Source organism: Ostrinia nubilalis, chromosome 6, assembly GCF_963855985.1.
Source record: "Ostrinia nubilalis chromosome 6, ilOstNubi1.1, whole genome shotgun sequence".
Lineage (NCBI taxonomy): Eukaryota > Metazoa > Arthropoda > Insecta > Lepidoptera > Crambidae > Ostrinia > Ostrinia nubilalis.
This window is the reverse complement of record NC_087093.1, coordinates 9,220,900-9,237,092: the sequence shown is the minus strand read 5'-3', so window position 1 is coordinate 9,237,092 and position 16,193 is coordinate 9,220,900. Positions and strand designations below refer to the sequence as shown.

General features: G+C 37.9%; 3 protein-coding genes and 1 long non-coding RNA gene across 8 annotated transcripts in view; 1 reads left to right on the top strand and 3 right to left on the bottom strand.

The window, feature by feature from the left end:
- LOC135072944 (uncharacterized) lies at positions 1-3,676 on the bottom strand. Of its 2 annotated transcripts, none has more exons than XR_010257529.1 (2): positions 3,603-3,676; positions 1-226 (listed from the first exon to the last, which is right to left on the bottom strand). It is a non-coding gene; the product is annotated as an uncharacterized LOC135072944 (long non-coding RNA). The 2 variants fall into 2 exon arrangements; XR_010257530.1 differs by lacking the exon at positions 3,603-3,676 and adding an exon at positions 3,285-3,398.
- A 530-nt stretch (positions 3,677-4,206) lies between these two features.
- On the bottom strand, positions 4,207-10,880 carry LOC135072816 (uncharacterized). Its single transcript, XM_063966854.1, has 10 exons — positions 10,776-10,880; positions 10,418-10,526; positions 9,911-10,110; positions 7,655-9,798; positions 7,249-7,412; positions 6,268-6,843; positions 5,954-6,050; positions 5,307-5,441; positions 4,693-4,809; positions 4,207-4,356 (listed from the first exon to the last, which is right to left on the bottom strand). The coding sequence occupies exons 2-10, from the start codon at positions 10,513-10,515 to the stop codon at positions 4,207-4,209; spliced, it is 3,681 nt and encodes a 1,226-aa protein (XP_063822924.1). The 5' UTR covers positions 10,516-10,526; positions 10,776-10,880.
- A 351-nt stretch (positions 10,881-11,231) lies between these two features.
- On the top strand, positions 11,232-13,463 carry LOC135072569 (ATP synthase subunit delta, mitochondrial). The gene is made up of 6 exons (XM_063966533.1): positions 11,232-11,344; positions 11,764-11,884; positions 12,152-12,242; positions 12,492-12,598; positions 12,779-12,883; positions 13,303-13,463. Exons 2-6 carry the CDS (start codon positions 11,765-11,767, stop codon positions 13,366-13,368), a joined length of 489 nt encoding a protein of 162 aa, XP_063822603.1. The 5' UTR covers positions 11,232-11,344; position 11,764; the 3' UTR covers positions 13,369-13,463.
- Positions 13,464-13,914: 451 nt separating this feature from the next.
- The window catches only part of LOC135072566 (cell adhesion molecule Dscam1), a 70,548-nt gene continuing 68,269 nt past the window's right edge, over positions 13,915-16,193 (bottom strand). For all 4 annotated transcript variants that reach the window (XM_063966528.1, XM_063966526.1, XM_063966525.1 and 1 more), the window contains one exon: positions 13,915-15,780. In XM_063966528.1, the coding sequence (XP_063822598.1) occupies positions 15,702-15,780 (79 nt within the window). In that variant the 3' untranslated portion in view covers positions 13,915-15,701. The remainder of the gene's footprint in view (positions 15,781-16,193) is intronic.

The following is a 16,193-nucleotide window of genomic DNA, read 5'->3' as shown; positions in this document are numbered from 1 at the left end:
TCATAATAAATGCCATAATAACTTTATTCAACATTATAACGATAGAAAAGGTATTAAGATTCAAAATCGCGCGACATCAGCTCTGCCGGCCACGCGGCGGTGGCCTGCGGCAGCAGCGGTGCTGGACACAGGAGCAGCTCGTGTATGGGACTGAGGGTGTAGCTACCCAGGCAGTTTAACACCCACTCGTAATTCACTGGCACTATTTGCAACTCCAGCGCAAGGTCTGGAACAAAAATTAAGGCAATGTAAATAAACACGTCTTATGGTCATGGTCATGGTAGGGTGGACATTTAAACAATCGGTAATGTTCCTATAATGTATGGTGGAGTTTCGATAAGGGGCATTAGGGCAGAATTAAATCGTCTTCAGGGCGTAGAGACATCACCAGTGAGTAGACCACTCTACAGAGTGTTGATTTCAATCCTCGCCATATTTATTTAGGTGATCTATTATGACTTGTACAAACGCATTATCCACCAAAAAAAAATTACAAACGAAAGTGGAATTTTTAGCGAATATTTTCTGTGCCAAATCAACTGTTCTGCGGCTCGCAATACTGCTTATCATGTCGGATAGCTTACTGAAGGAAGCCATGTAAAGTAGGTGGTGTAAATAGGTATTTTTCTTTGACTAACTAAAGTTAAAGTTCGTTTTAAATTTTTTTCGAAGTCATTTTTTTTACTGATTCGTGATCAGAATAAGCTAATTAATCAACTCCCTAAATATGGCGAGTATTGAAATCAACACCCTGTATATGCGGGAACAGTAGGGTAAGGTGGGGCACAATGTTACACGGGGTACAATGTTACAATGCATATTTCTCCGTCCCTTTCTATTAGTTGTATGATGTTGGTATACACGTTTGTCAAGCTCATAAGAGCTGCTGAACTGAGCCGCTGAACATCATACAACTAATAGAAAGGGACGGAGAAATATGCATTGTAACATTGTACCCCGTGTAACATTGTGCCCCACCTTACCCTACCTCTAGTAGGAAAAACTTTCGAGTTCGTTTCGTTGCGTATTCAAAGTGTCATCGAAAAATTTTGTATGAAAAATTAAACAGCGCCCCCTATATTATAGCCGCCCTAGGGGGCGCTGTTTAATTTTTCATACAAAATTTTTCGATGACACTTTGAATACGCAACGAAACGAACTCGAAAGTTTTTCCTACTAGAGGTACAGCTAAACTTGATGTTATCATACACTTCCTCTGCGGTAACGCTTTGCTACAGGGACACGTGCTGATAAGAATTAGCCTTTTAATGTCATTGACCAGATTTTGAAAAACATTCCAATCGCAAAATAAATTAATTAATATAGATTATTTGATGGCAATCTTTAAATATTTCAGGGACTGATAATATAGTATAAAATATTTTTTATATAGGCTTAAAGAACGGGAAATGTCAGCAATATAAAACGATTAATTGTCAGATATAAGAAATAAAAAATTTCATTAGTACAATAACTTATAATAAAAACAAGACATTTGAACATCGATGTATAGAATTGAGTACCTAAAGGAAGGATACAGCTTTATTATTAAACAAACATTAATAGATCTTTGAACCGCAAGTTATACGAGAAGTACTGAAGCACGTGTTTGCGGCTTGTTGTCGCAGACCTTGAGTTTCGGACTTTGAACTTCGAGTCCTTCGAACGGCGGTTTGAGGATTAGTCATCACTGGCAGTGACGAAATTTTAAGTGTGGGATTTCTTCTTTTATGCAATTAAAAACAAAATGAGTAATTTCAAACTGCGATTTTTTTTAACTAGCTGTGCCCGCAAAATTTTTCTTTACTGCTCCGTCCCTATTAACTGTAGATGATGTTAATATAGCCTAAAGCCTTCTTCGATGAGCTATCTAACACAAAAATAAATTTTCAAATCGAAATAGTTCCTGAGATTAGCGCGTTCAAGCAAGCAAACAAACTCTTCTAGCTTTATAATAATATATTGGTATAGATTGATAGTAGTTACTTTGAAAATAATACGGGCCCCTAACGGAAGCGATTAGCGAAGCATATTGTACCGCATGCTAGATACATGAGGGAGTGCGCTGGCATGAATGACACGTATAAATTGATTTGAACTTGCAATCTAAACTGAACTCAAAGATTATGTATTGCGAGTTCACATCGTGTATGGCGAAGGGAAAGGTCAGCCACAGCTTACGATTTACAGATTATTCTAGCATTATCCTATCTGTGGTCTAAGCGGAGTATTCTACAGTGACAATTTAAGTACCCTTTCAGTGTAAAGTCATGGCTTTCCCATAACAAAAAAAAATGCTAAACACTTGTGTGGTCTAGAACTAACTCTCATGATTTTCACGATTGACCTACCGTTATTTATTTTATCAAAGCATGTAAAACTAAAAATAAGAATGTAATACTAATAGTGACAAGTTAAATGTAGGTAACAGCTAATTTATAAATGTTAGGTACCCATCCCATGTCAAATATAATAAGTCCATAAATGACCCTATCTAACAAGAACGCGTGACAATGCTATGCCTCGTGTTAATGTTCCTTGAGTAAAGTAAAATAAAGTCGAAATATACGTTTAGTTACAGGGTTCTTTACGAGTTAACTGGCACAGTAACACGGGTTATGCAATTCAGTCATCTCGCGTCTATTTTTGGCTGCAAAGTGACATCGCTAGATCACCGGTCCGACCTATGAATGTTTAAAATTCAAGCCACGCATCATAAGCTGCTTAATTATCGTTTTTGCATGGGTACCACCAAGTAGTCACGCGATTAAGGCGTGCGTTCGCATTGATAAACACGTGATTGTGGCGCGATTTCGTTGTCCAGTATCAAAGACGCGACGATTTTTCTCGCAGTAAATTGACCCTATGGCTTTTACTGAATGGTTCTTGATGTTTCCATTCGCATGCAATGCGATATAAGTATTACAAATGCGAATTGTTTGTCAATGAACTTGAACTTAGGTGTGAATCATACTAAAAAAAGCAATTTATGCAAATATTTAATGCTTACAAAAAATATGACTATTAATGGTTGTCATGTTATTTTACTTATTTTTAGCGTCTAGTTAACCTAAAAGTTCAAGATTATGCATATTGTTTAGTGATCGTCTTCTACTTAAACTTTATACTTACTATTTATCTAGCTTCGGGTAGAAACTACATTCGCGAGCAAAAGTATGGAATCGCCTACTTTATTATCGCCTTAACCTCGTGCACCACGCGCCCGCCAGCCGATTGTAGCCTCTATTACAACTAGATATGGTCCTCTATTAATTGTTACTTACACACAAATCTATCTTCTTGCGTGTGCTCGGGCTCGGCCAGCAAGAGCGCGGGCGCGTCGGACACCGCGCGCACTGCCTTCACCTCGGCCACCACGCGCCCGCCAGCCGATTGTAGCCTCTATTACAACTAGATAAGGTCCACTGTCGGTTGGTACTTACACACAAATCTATCCTCTTGCGTGTGCTCGGGCTCGGCCAGCAAGAGCGCGGGCGCGTCGGACACCGCGCGCACTGCCTTCACCTCAGCCACCACGCGCCCGCCAGCTAATTGTAGCCTCTATTGCAACTGAATAAGGTCCACTGTCGATGGTTACTTACACACGAATCTATCCTCTTGCGTGTGCTCGGGCTCGGCCAGCAAGAGAGCGGGCGCGTCGGACACAGCGCGCACTGCCTTCACTTCAGCCACCACGCGCCCGCCAGCCGATTGTAGCATCTATTACAACTAGATAAGGTCCACTGTCGGTTGGCACTTACACACGAATCTATCCTCTTGCGTGTGCTCGGGCTCGGCCAGCAAGAGAGCGGGCGCGTCGGAAACCGCGCGCACTGCCTTCACCTCGGCCACCACGCGCCCGCCAGCCGATTGTAGCCTCTATTGTAACTAGATAAGGTCCACTGTCTATTGTTACTTACACACAAATCTATCCTCTTGCGTGTGCTCGGGCTCGGCCAGCAAGAGCGCGGGCGCGTCGGAAACCGCGCGCACTGCCTTCACCTCAGCCACCACGCGCCCGCCAGCTAATTGTAGCCTCTATTGCAACTGAATAAGGTCCACTGTCGATGGTTACTTACACACAAATCTATCCTCTTGCGTGTGCTCGGGCTCGGCCAGCAAGAGCGCGGGCGCGTCGGACACAGCGCGCACTGCCTTCACTTCAGCCACCACGCGCCCGCCAGCCGATTGTAGCATCTATTACAACTAGATAAGGTCCACTGTCGGTTGGCACTTACACACGAATCTATCCTCTTGCGTGTGCTCGGGCTCGGCCAGCAAGAGAGCGGGCGCGTCGGAAACCGCGCGCACTGCCTTCACCTCGGCCACCACGCGCCCGCCAGCCGATTGTAGCCTCTATTGCAACTAGATAAGGTCCACTGTCGGTTGGTACTTACACACGAATCTATCCTCTTGCGTGTGCTCGGGCTCGGCCAGCAAGATAGCGGGCGCATCGGCCACCACGCGCCCGCCAGTCGATTTTAGTCTCTATTAGAACTATATAAGGTCCACTGTCGGTTGGTACTTACACACAAATCTATCCTCTTGCGTGTGCTCGGGCTCGGCCAGCAAGAGCGCGGGCGCGTCACACACCGCGCGCACTGCCTTCACCTCGGCCACCACGCGCCCGCCAGCCGATTGTAGTATCTATTACAACTAAATAAGGTCCACTGTCGGTTGGTACTTACACACAAATCTATCTTCTTGCGTGTGCTCGGGCTCGGCCAGCAAGAGCGCGGGCGCGTCGGACACCGCGCGCACTGCCTTCACCTCGGCCACCACGCGCCCGCCAGCCGATTGTAGCATCTCCTATAAATTTTATCAATATTAATATGTCTCTGTAGCTTGGAAGTTTCGAAATTCGATTCTTAGGTGAGTTGTTGGAAGAGCTAGTAAAAATTAATGAAACACGTCACTATTGAAGTTAGTAAACGTGTCCTTGCCGAAAACTGCCGTAGCGATCGCCATTTTGCTTACAAGCGCTTTTTGCCGTCAAACGCAACCAATGAAATAACTCGATTTGAGAGTTAATCTCTAAATAGCTGCAAATGCTTACAAAAGTTTGGTATAATCTCCAGTGCATAATATCCGACTCGAAGGACCAACATTTTGGAGATATGTTTTTAGAAAGATGTAAAGTAAATACTTTTTACTTTTATAAATCCATATACAAGTAAAGCAAACATGGATGATATTATAAAAAAGAGAGAAGGGAATCCATAGACAACTTTACAAAGCAGACTGTTTGTGACTCGTCACTCTGTGTTGGTTAATTACAACTTATTATGTAAAAAAACAGTTCAAACCTTCAAAGCGCCGACGTCCAACACGCTGAAAGGAGGCATGCAGTAGAAGGTGATTCCCTCGAACAGTTTGCTCTTCGCCGTGCGCGAGCGCCGCGGGCCCGGCTCGCCGGTGCCGTCCAGCGCTTCGTACAGATTCTACAAGGCGGAACAAAATAAAAGAAATAAAAAAAAAATAACGAGCAATTATATGCCTTTGCCTTTTCCTGAAAAAGAAAAGAAAAAAAATCTGTGGTAGGGGGTTTTTATTCAGGTGTTTTCTTCAAAACAGTTCGACGGGCAGGAAAAAACTTGAAGCCGGGCTAGAACGCGCGCCGTGATAAAATCTTTTCTATGATTTTTATCGATGATTTTATATCAACAAAATGGCGTTATATCGTGGCGCACATTCTAGGTCTACAGGCAGCGGAACTTTGCCGCGTTTTAAAATATTCAAGAGGCAATAATTATAACACCTATCTAAGTACATCTCCGCGACTTTATTTATCCAGATAAGATACTAACGAATACGCGAGTGACGTAGCCTACGCTCAATGGTGGAGAGAGATTTAGCTCTCCTAGATGAGGCTAGTCCGAATCGAGTAGTTCGTCATTTTTTTCATTTCATAAAGTAATACTATTTATTAATATGTTATTAATGTTATACTAACTTCTCCCGCAACCACACCGGTCATTAGACAGGCTGTCACCCACTCGTAACACACTATCCACTTCGAAGCCGCCAGGGCGCACATGTATTTGACGGATCTGGAAATTAAAAATCTTTTTTATAGCTAGGAAATGGAAAATTGCTGAAAATTAAATTATATTTACTAAAAAACACATACCTAGTACATTACGCCTGTAATATAGTGGAGGCCACAATATACGAATCATATTTGCATGGTGTTTCCTGCTCATTGGCGTCAGTATTTGAAACGGGATGTGGAAATTAAAAATATTTTTATAACACTTATTGGCTTACCTTTGTGATCTGTTTTCTTCATCTACTCCTACTACTAAATGTGTTAATTCTCTTGTGTACTTATCCATGTATTTCCAGTTGCGTCTCTTACACAACAGTTTGACGTTAGCGATCTCAGGTGCAGTCAAACATGACCCGGCAATGCAATAGTTTTCTTCTTGTTTTGACGTCGATGGTCTCCGAACAGGCGGTTTTTGGGTGTTTTCGAAAGCTTTACTCATAAATTCCCTTTCTTGTGTCGTTTTAGGAGCTATAGTACTAGAGCACTGCGTAGGGTCGACATCTTCAGTATTTTCAAAGTTCAACGACTTTCTGGCAACAGGTGTAGAATTGTGTTTTATATGATCAACAAACTTGTTTATCGTAAGCGGAGTTTCTAATGTATGCTTTTTCGCAGGTTCTACGATAGTTTGATCTTTAGTTCCGTCCACTAAAGTGGTATCCGAGACGTTTATAACGCTTCTTGCGACTTGTGAAACATTGGAAGTTGTTTTCGTCACGCCTGCAACACTCTGCTTCTTACTAGTGTTGTTATTGAATTCACTAATGCTCTTCTGCTTCGGGATAGAAACATTCCTGTAACATTTGTATTTATTGTTATGAACTGGTCTAACTTTGCTCAACAATAGTTACGTCTTTGTATTTAAGATAAATTAGACTAGAATCTGTTTAATATGGGGAAAGTTACTCATTGCGGTTTAAGATCTTTATTCTCACTAAGAATTACAAAAATTCGCTTACTATGTGAACATAATACAAATATAATGGTATTCATATAAATCGTAGAAGATGGGGGTAGTACAAAAAAGTCATAGCGACAGGCGTAGATGTTTTGGCAAAACAAAACTTCGTTCTCATTGTCTTGCAATACTACTCCTAAGTTCTAAACAGTAACATAATAATTATTATCTGGACCTGTATAATGATAAACCTAGAAAAGATGTTATAAGCAAATGAAACTTTGATTATGCCATGACTTACTTTTGTGGTGTTTCTTCAACAACACTTTTATCTGAGTCATCATCTTGGAATGGTGTGCACTGAGTTTTACCAGCCAGCTCCAAATTCTCCTCATTGGTGTTTATGAGGTCTTGGCACATACCTGGAGTTAGTAGATTTTCTATGTGGCGTTGCGTAGATCCGCCCTGAAAACGCAGAATATCATTTATGTTAAAACTAGCTTTTGCCCGCGGCTTCACCCGCGTGAAATTTAGTTTGTCATAGATCATCATAAATTGCCTATATGTTAATCTGGCTTATAAACAATACTGTAAAGTTTCATCAAAATCCGTTCTGTAGTTTTTGCGTGAAAGAGTAGGTAACAAACATCCAGGATTTTAAATGGTTTCATCAAATTATAAAACTTTAGTTGGTAACTTATACTTACTTTTTCATAAGCCTTTTTAGTTATATTGTCATCAATTTCATCTTCTTTCTCTATGATCGAAAAAACATTTTCACTGTATTTGTCGTTAATGTCTTTCACATTGGCCTGAATATTTACTTTATTAGTATTCTGCGTACTCAGTGGTTGCTTGCCTTTAGTTTGTGTTTTGCTCTGGAAACATTGAGACTGCAATATTTCATTACTAGAAACAATTTCGCCTTTTTTCTGCTTCGCGGTCTTTTGGCTCATTTCAATATCCGCATCTATACTAGCAAAAACCTGACCCATAACAACGTCGTAATTGATTGACTCACTATGCTGTATTTCTTTGTTACCTGTATTTATTAAAGTATTAGTTAAAGTTTCTTCTTCTTTATCAATATCAACAGTTTTAACTTTTTTAGCACTAGGTTCATCATCTTCATCATTCCCATCCCTATCGCGTTTGTCAGGCTGTTTTTGGATTTGAGTTTTTGTTGTTTTAACAGTAGTCATAATTATTTCAGAAGGCGCGTGTTTACTCTTACTTAACATCTCTACATGTTGTTCATGAACTGATCCATTGTCGAAAATGTCGAGATCATTGATGTAGTCTTCATCACGTTCATCATCTTGATTTTGAGCATTAGTAGCTTGTTGTAATTTTTTGTTGGCTGCAGCCACATTCTCATTTTCAGTATTATTTTCAGTGTTACTATCAACAACTTCGACACATTCCATTATGTTTGATAACTCTTTTTCAACACTTTCGGTAATTTCAAATTGTGCTGTAGCCGTGTCGGCGGATGCGGTATTTTTTTTAGTTGAAGTAGTTTTATTCAAAAATTTGTTACATTCCTTGTTAATTTTTACAGATTCGACTTCAGCCACGCTAGTAGTAGCTGTAATTTTATTATCTTGACCTATGTTTATTTCTATGTTTTGTGATTTACTATTTTCACTATTAGTCCCAATGTTTTTGCTCAGAAGACCATTAGAATCCAGGGACGTCTGAACCTCACGATCAGTATTTACTCTTAGCTGTACATCATTGTTCTTCTTTTTTATAGTAATATTTGTCAAAGTATTTCCTATTTTTATAGTTATTTGTATATCATCCCCATTACCACTGTCTGGGATAAGGTTTCCATTTATGTTGATAGCTGGATTACATATTTTTTCTGTTTCATTTTGTTGTGGACGTAATACACCTTTTTTGATAAATGGCATTTTTACAACTGTAGCCTGAATATCTTTATTGTTGTCGTCTTTTGAAATCCTAGGTTCGTGAGTCAAGATGTTACTTCTACTATTTTTGACAGGATGGTTTTCATTAGAAGAACATTTTATTGGGTTCATATCTACTAAAGGGGGGGTAGGACATTTTGAGCTTTCCTTATTTTCATGGTCCTTGTTGGGTGAAAACACAGGAACAAGTTCTTGATTAATATTGTCATTTATATCAGGTGTATTGTCTTCTATAGTATAAATGGCTGGCTGAGATTCTTTGTCACTTGTTTTTACATGACCTAACAAATCGATGTTTTGTTTAGCAGTGCTTTGAGTTTTTTTACACATTTCAATTGAAACATTTAATTTACTTCTATTCTTTTTATTAAGTTTGCTGAATTCCCTTCTCATTCTCTTTACACTACTCCAGTTTTGTTTGGCCATACTGGATTTCTTTTCTGTTTCAGAACTTGAGTTCTTAGAACTGTTATGTTTTTCAGTTATCACTTCATGAGATTTATTTGTTGGATCAGTTGAACCTAACTCCTTTTTCCTTGAACTTCTCCTAGGATTTTCCATGGAATACTCTTTGTTTTGGTCAAATGGTTTGTTTGTATGATTAGTACTATTTTCTTTGTTATTTAGACAAAGTTCTTCTGTATCTGGCAATTGTTCAATTTTGTCCCAATCATCTTGGGGTGGTTGGACATAAACCACTTTTGCAGGACTTACACTTTTTTTTGATTCCACATGTAACTGAACTTTGCTTTTTGAAATCTCAATTTGATTATTAACTTCTTCTGGAAATTGTTCAGAACTTAGTACTGGCGCTGAAAATTGGTTTTGGGAGCTGGATAACCAATCTTTCACATTTTTAGTAGCATGATTTTCTGATTCTAGTTCATTGCTGCTTATATCAAGGACAAATTCATCCACTGAAAAAGAAAGTATAATAAAAATTTTAATTATATGTCTAAAACTCTTATTGCAAAAGTATTGTTTTGCAAATGAAAAATAGGAAATAATAAAGAAAAAGTTTTAACTTACATTTCACATTGAACACCTTTTCAAATGCTTCACCAAGTGTGTGTATGTGTTCGGTGAGGTTCTGTAGAGGCAGGTTCAGTTTCAAGGACTTCTTTTCGAATGGAGCAGAGCAGGAGGGGCAGGTACGCCGGCCCCGCCAGCAAGTGTGGCAGAGCGAGTGGCCACACGGGGCCGTCTCAGGCGCTATGTAGTATTTACAACTGAAATGTTGCAGTTATGACTGAGATTTTACCATACAAATGTAAGCAATAATCTGTTATTGAATGCTTTGGATCGTTGAGCAGATTTTAAAACATACAATCATTACTTCAAAACTAAAGTAGGCAAGAATAAATTAGTTATTTATTTTTCCAATGCCATATTTAAGTCCTTGTGGAGTATATGCTGAATCTTAAAGTAGATATAAATTATGCTACTTACAATAAAATTATACAGAAGCATGATTTCCAACAATGTAATTCATCCAGATAAATAGGTTTTAATTTTTTTTTCTAATAAGAAACTTACCACTCCAAACATGTCACATGATCAACCTGGTGGGATGTTAGTTTTGTCAACAAAAACAAATCTAATCCTTTTAAATTCATTTCATAACTTTTTCGCATGACAACATAACCTGGAAACATAAAAACCAGTATCATTCAACTATTACAATTGCAACTAATCACATAATGTTATAATAAATAAATAATACACTTTAAATAGGAAAGATGATGATTATGGGGCTCCTCCTAACACATTCCATAGGTTGTTTAAAAATAAATGCAATACCTACTAAAACTCAGTCAACAATCTTTACATACCAATATTGGTGTAAGTTTATATTATCATATTAATAGAAATATAAACATAATACAAAACAAACCTTCTATATTGCCGATAAGATTAAATAGGCCTGCAAATTATCTGGTAATATCTTAAATTCTCAATTTCTTTTCTTCCCGCCCGCAGTAAAACAAAATTGTTTGGTTTTGCGCACAGATATGGATCTGTGGTTTTGCGTCTTGCTGGTGACAGCCAGTGACAGCTGTCAGTTTGACGCAACAACATCGTGGTCTTCGAGCAAAAAACATGAGGAGGAGGTATAGGTTTATATTGCACGGTGTTATTTCAAGTGATTTTTTTAACACCAACAACCACCAAGACTTGCATTTTTTTTGGGTTTTAAAGAAATTGCTAATCTCTAATCCATATCTGTGTTGCTATTATAATGATGTTCTTGATGCAAATTGCAAACATCGAGAGCCATTACATTACATCTGTGGTCTATTATAAATGATTTTTATACGAGGCATTACAAGGCAACGCCTTTGCTACTATCGACTTACGAAGACCTAAAAAAAACACTTCTAAAGTCAGCTGTCAAAAGGGGAAGTGCAAATTCTCCAATTTATTCTTGAAATTAAAATTTATAGGCCGTGAATAGCAATCAGAGTAAGTTTAGATGAATATCCTAAATAAAGGACTTTAGTCTGCATTTATGAGATGTTTTACATGAGAAAATATTTTATTAAAATATTACATAATCTACCTAGGACATCATAGGAGGTTATGTACTAATAGAAAACAGGAAGGTTTTTCACCAATTTATACGTAATGTATTATTTTCTAAGGTTCCATAAATGCCGGTAGTTAAATAATTTTTCTTTTAGAAAATCTACTTGTAAACTAAAACATAACCTATGTTACAGTATACAGTACAGCACAGTACATCTTAAATATTGGTTCTCATTTCGTTTAATAAAGTATCATGAAATGTGTCTACGAAGAGAGTACATATTAAAATTACGGGTTGAACTAAAAAAATATATTTAATTCGTTTGGCTGAAAGTGTACTTTATTCCTACCTCTAGAATGGCCATGGCATTCCGCAACCTATTGAGAAGCTCTGCCAGAAGGCTGCAGGTCCGCGGCTACGCAGCAGAGGCCCCCAAAGAGGGTGAAATGGCTCTTACATTTGCTGCTGGCAATAAGGTATGTTTTTAAGATATTCTCTACTCAGGTACTTATAAAGTTAGGAAATTGTATTAACTGACTTATTGTTCATTTATTTGTTATGCGTTTACTTCAAACTAATCGCTGATAAAGGCAAACTGTAACTTTGACATTTAAATATTATTGAGTTCTGTATTTATTTAACTTCATTCTAAATCCTTTCTTGATTTTAACTGAGGATGCATACTAGTTATTTGTAAGTTAAACATTGAACTTATATTATTTATAAAATTCTCTATCTTCTAGGTTTTCTATGACAAGCAAGTTGTGAAGCAGATTGATGTGCCATCATTCAGCGGTGCCTTTGGTATTCTGCCCAAACATGTGCCCACTCTAGGTAAGAAAAGAACAGTATTTTTTTTGTTGTTTTATGATGCCAGTATTTATTTTCAAAAATCTTAAGTATTCCAAAATGGTTTTTACTATTACTGTATTAAAATTGCTCTTTGAACCATAATATAATACTACTTATTTTGATTGAATACCTATATTTTGGTAGCATACTGACTGATAAATTATAATATTATTCTCTCTTTCCCTTTATTAATTTTTGGTGCATTGTTAAATTGATTTATTTTTCCTTCAGCTGTTCTGCGCCCCGGTGTAGTCACAGTCCTCGAGAATGATGGCAAACAAAACAAAATCTTTGTTTCTTCTGGCACTGTCACCGTCAATGATGATTCATCAGTTCAGGTAAATATTAGGTTACAGTTTTTTTTTAGCTCTAAAATGATGTGGTTAAAGAAATGTTTAAACTGATCAATTTGCATAATTTTTCCTGATATATCATATCATAGAAAAATATTGGTTTAGTCTGTGTTACAAGTGTATTTTGTACAATATGAAACTTTACAAGGAAATTCAATATTTCAGGTTTTGGCAGAAGAGGCACATCCCCTTGAAAACCTTGACAGGGGCGCTGCCCAGGAGGCCCTCAGCAAAGCTCAGTCCGAACTCAACTCTGCGGCTAATGATAAGGTACTAAAATACATATACCATAGTAGTGATGATTTAAAATTAAATCATGCATATTCTAATTTTTGTTGATTTTAATAAATTATAGTCAAAAGGTTTCGTCGTTGTGGAAATCTTTAAGGAGGCCTTTGTCCATTCAGTAGACATCATTTGGTTAAAACAAACTAACAAACGATACTACACGACGATGCGTTGACGCGACGGAAGATGACTAACGCACTTACACAGTGTGTCCTGAAGCTACACAAGATGCAATACGCGTCAAACGTCCGTTACAAATAAAAAGGAATCCCCAAAATTGCATTTTTAGTGGTTTTATAGACCTCACTTACTTGTGTAATCTCCTCCAATGCAATTTCACCATTTTATGTACTTACTTATTTTTTTATTGCATTTAACAAATACGTTTTTAATTACTTCAGGCCAAGGCAGAGGCCGCCATCGCCGTGGAAGTCGCCGAAGAGATCCTGAAGGCCGCGTCCGCGTAAGGCACCACGAGCGCAGTACCACAGTTAGTGTTAAAACTGTATCTATTTAATTATTTCATAATGTATAAATAAAAAAGTTACTTTCGGTAGATCAATATTATTTTTTATTTACGATGATCTGCTCAGTGACTTTCAGGTTTTTTTTTAAGTATTAGGGCCTATGCTAAAACTCGCACGCGTTCATCCGCCTACCGCTGAGCGTGTGGAAATCCGTTACATGCATGCGCTGCTCGTACTATTTCTCGATACTGACATGCGTGCGACGCGTGCGCCCGCTCGAGGTTTAGCGGATTCCCTTACACTATGCCGTGACGTCAGTGGAGCGGTACTGCTTTTACACTAGCTTCCCTTGGATTTGTATGGGGTCTTCTTCACACCACCGCCAGTTTTAGGCCTATACTTATGTCATGGTTTGTTTGTGTCGCATACTTCATTATTTAATGATAGTTTTATTTTTCTTTCAAATGAAGTCGTGCGAGACTTGAAAATAATTTAGTTTTGCCTAAATTAAGGATTAGGGCAAAAAGGGTTTAAAATGAAACAACATTTTGTAGTTGACATTTGAATAATTTATTCAACACAAATCAAACACTTTGGTACAAACAGTTGGCTGCGGTTTAGCAATATGACATTGCGTAATATTGAAGATAACGTAATTTGCAACTATTAGCAAACCAAACATACGTTATACGAGCAAAAACCATCAAAAACACTCAGAATATATTTAATTCCAGCATTATTCAGCTTACGGTATTTTTTCTTAATTTCGATCAAATAGCTAGAGTTATAATTTTGAATTTTAATTCATTATTACATAATTTGTTCAATATAATTTTTATCTAATTATATTCAGAATTTTCTAATTGGAAGGTTAAGAGAAGATACCTGTTGCTAGGAAGTCGCGAGAACCTAACTACGCCTACTTGCAAAGCTTACACGACGATGCACAACATATAAGGGAAACATCTAGAAAACGACACGCGCGTGTCTTACACCTAGTCACTTGCATAGTTTACTATATAGAGGGTAAAATTACGATTATGAGTAATAAAAATGCACCTTATTATTCTAGAGTAATATTAAAAAGCATTTAAATTCCGTGTCTGTAGTATAGTCTATTACGTTTTGGATGATGTTATCGATTTCAACCCGGCCATATTACATTTCATTAGGTAACTTTTGTGTTATGGTACGGGCGTGTCCTGTTATACGGTTTACGGTATAACTAACATTGATTAATTTTAATATACTTTAATTGCATAACACATGTTACTAACTAGCTACGGATTATATAGTAGGTATTTTGTAAGAGTTGATTAATTACTAGAATAATCTTACGCCTATTCTTAGCCTATGTAGTGTTATGCGCAAAAAAACAATGAAAAATATTACGCCGAAAAAATAAAGCTAGGTCGGTAAAAGCATTATGAAAACCGTACATAACATCTTGTAAAAAAGGAAGCATTGTTTCCAACCGTAAGGTCGTTTAGTCTAAAATTATCGTTCTACACATACACAAAATATAAATAACAATCATGTTAGTATATCAAAATACAAATTAAAATGGGATAAAAATACAAAATATCACATTATTACATGTTGAGCTTAATTTAAATCGATTCCTTATCCATCACCCCAAAGCAGCTTTCCTTCGAAACTTTCTTTAAATTAAGCTAAACAAATAAGATCAAAAAAGGTTAACTACAGTAACGTACCAATCCACTGAGAAGGGTACGGATTTTATCTATAGTGAATATGCCAATTTGCGAGCGATATAATTGTGATTATATGGTTTTAACGCGTCACATTAATAAAGTCATTATAATAATTTATCAATTTGAAATAACTACCACAACCATCATTTTCGGAATTTTGGTACCACTACGACGCGTTGGGGTCTACAAGGGATTGGGTATACTTTAATTTTACAAATCACTCATCGGCATGTTTACTACAGACAACCTAGGCCCACTCGTGGGTCATGCGTTCGTTTATGGCACAAATGTGCGCGTTCAAGTTAAAAACTAAAAAGAAATCCAGCCAACTAAGTTGGGATAAATGTAAAATAAACAGCAACACAAAGGGCGGCACACAAAACTGAAATAACATTTTTGGCACGCGGGTCGCTGCCTCGCTGATGCAATTTGTCGCTGGTAAAATGGCGTAAAGTAGTTTGAAAGAGCGCGAAAATAAAGCTACGATGCGAACGAGAGTGTAGTAATAAGCGGACGATTGCTTCAGCGAGGGAGCGACGTTCCTTAAACGGGAGAGGTTCACAAATGAAAGCTAGGTGTGGCCGTGTGCCGCGGCGTGGTCGCGTGACCCTTTACAGGTTACACTGCCACAGTATCGTAGGCTGTGAGTCCCCGCCCGTGGACTGCTTGCTGGGGGATTGGGGTGGCTGCTTCTGGTCTGCAATCATCATCGAAACCATTAGTGGTGCACTGTCCCGAGGATGTTCGACTTGTCAACAAAAATCAGGCTTTGTAGGCAGGGCTCGACTACATGTATTGGGAGGGTGAGAATGACTACTGCTAATCACTTGTTTTCAAATGTGATCTACAGTTGACTTACAACGATCACGAGCGATATTTGTTTGCTAAACATGTGCCAGGGACAGGGAGCTAGTTGTTAGCTAAGTACGTAATGCAAAGGGAGCAATTTGACATTATCTCGTAAATATGGTAAAATCAACATAATATAATAATTATTTACATAAAATCGTCGAAAAAACCATGCCTGGTTACGCATAACTGAAATGGATATTATAAATCATAAATCATAGCCGTCGATAAAATGTCCTTACCATTCACAGCAAATGAAAG

Bases quoted from the DNA above. Each gene is read 5' to 3' on its own strand.
- LOC135072569 (XM_063966533.1), top strand. From the start codon at position 11,765: ATGGCCATGGCATTCCGCAACCTATTGAGAAGCTCTGCCAGAAGGCTG. The intron at 12,243-12,491 runs GTAAGAAAAGAA...TTTTTCCTTCAG, and splicing joins CAAACATGTGCCCACTCTAG to CTGTTCTGCGCCCCGGTGTA. The intron at 12,599-12,778 runs GTAAATATTAGG...TCAATATTTCAG, and splicing joins ATGATGATTCATCAGTTCAG to GTTTTGGCAGAAGAGGCACA.
- LOC135072816 (XM_063966854.1), bottom strand. From the start codon at position 10,515: ATGCGAAAAAGTTATGAAATGAATTTAAAAGGATTAGATTTGTTTTTG. The intron at 6,051-6,267 runs GTAAGCCAATAA...TTTAATTTCCAG, and splicing joins GAAGAAAACAGATCACAAAG to ATCCGTCAAATACATGTGCG. The intron at 4,357-4,692 runs GTGTGTAAGTAC...TAGTTGCAATAG, and splicing joins ACACGCAAGAAGATAGATTT to AGGCTACAATCGGCTGGCGG.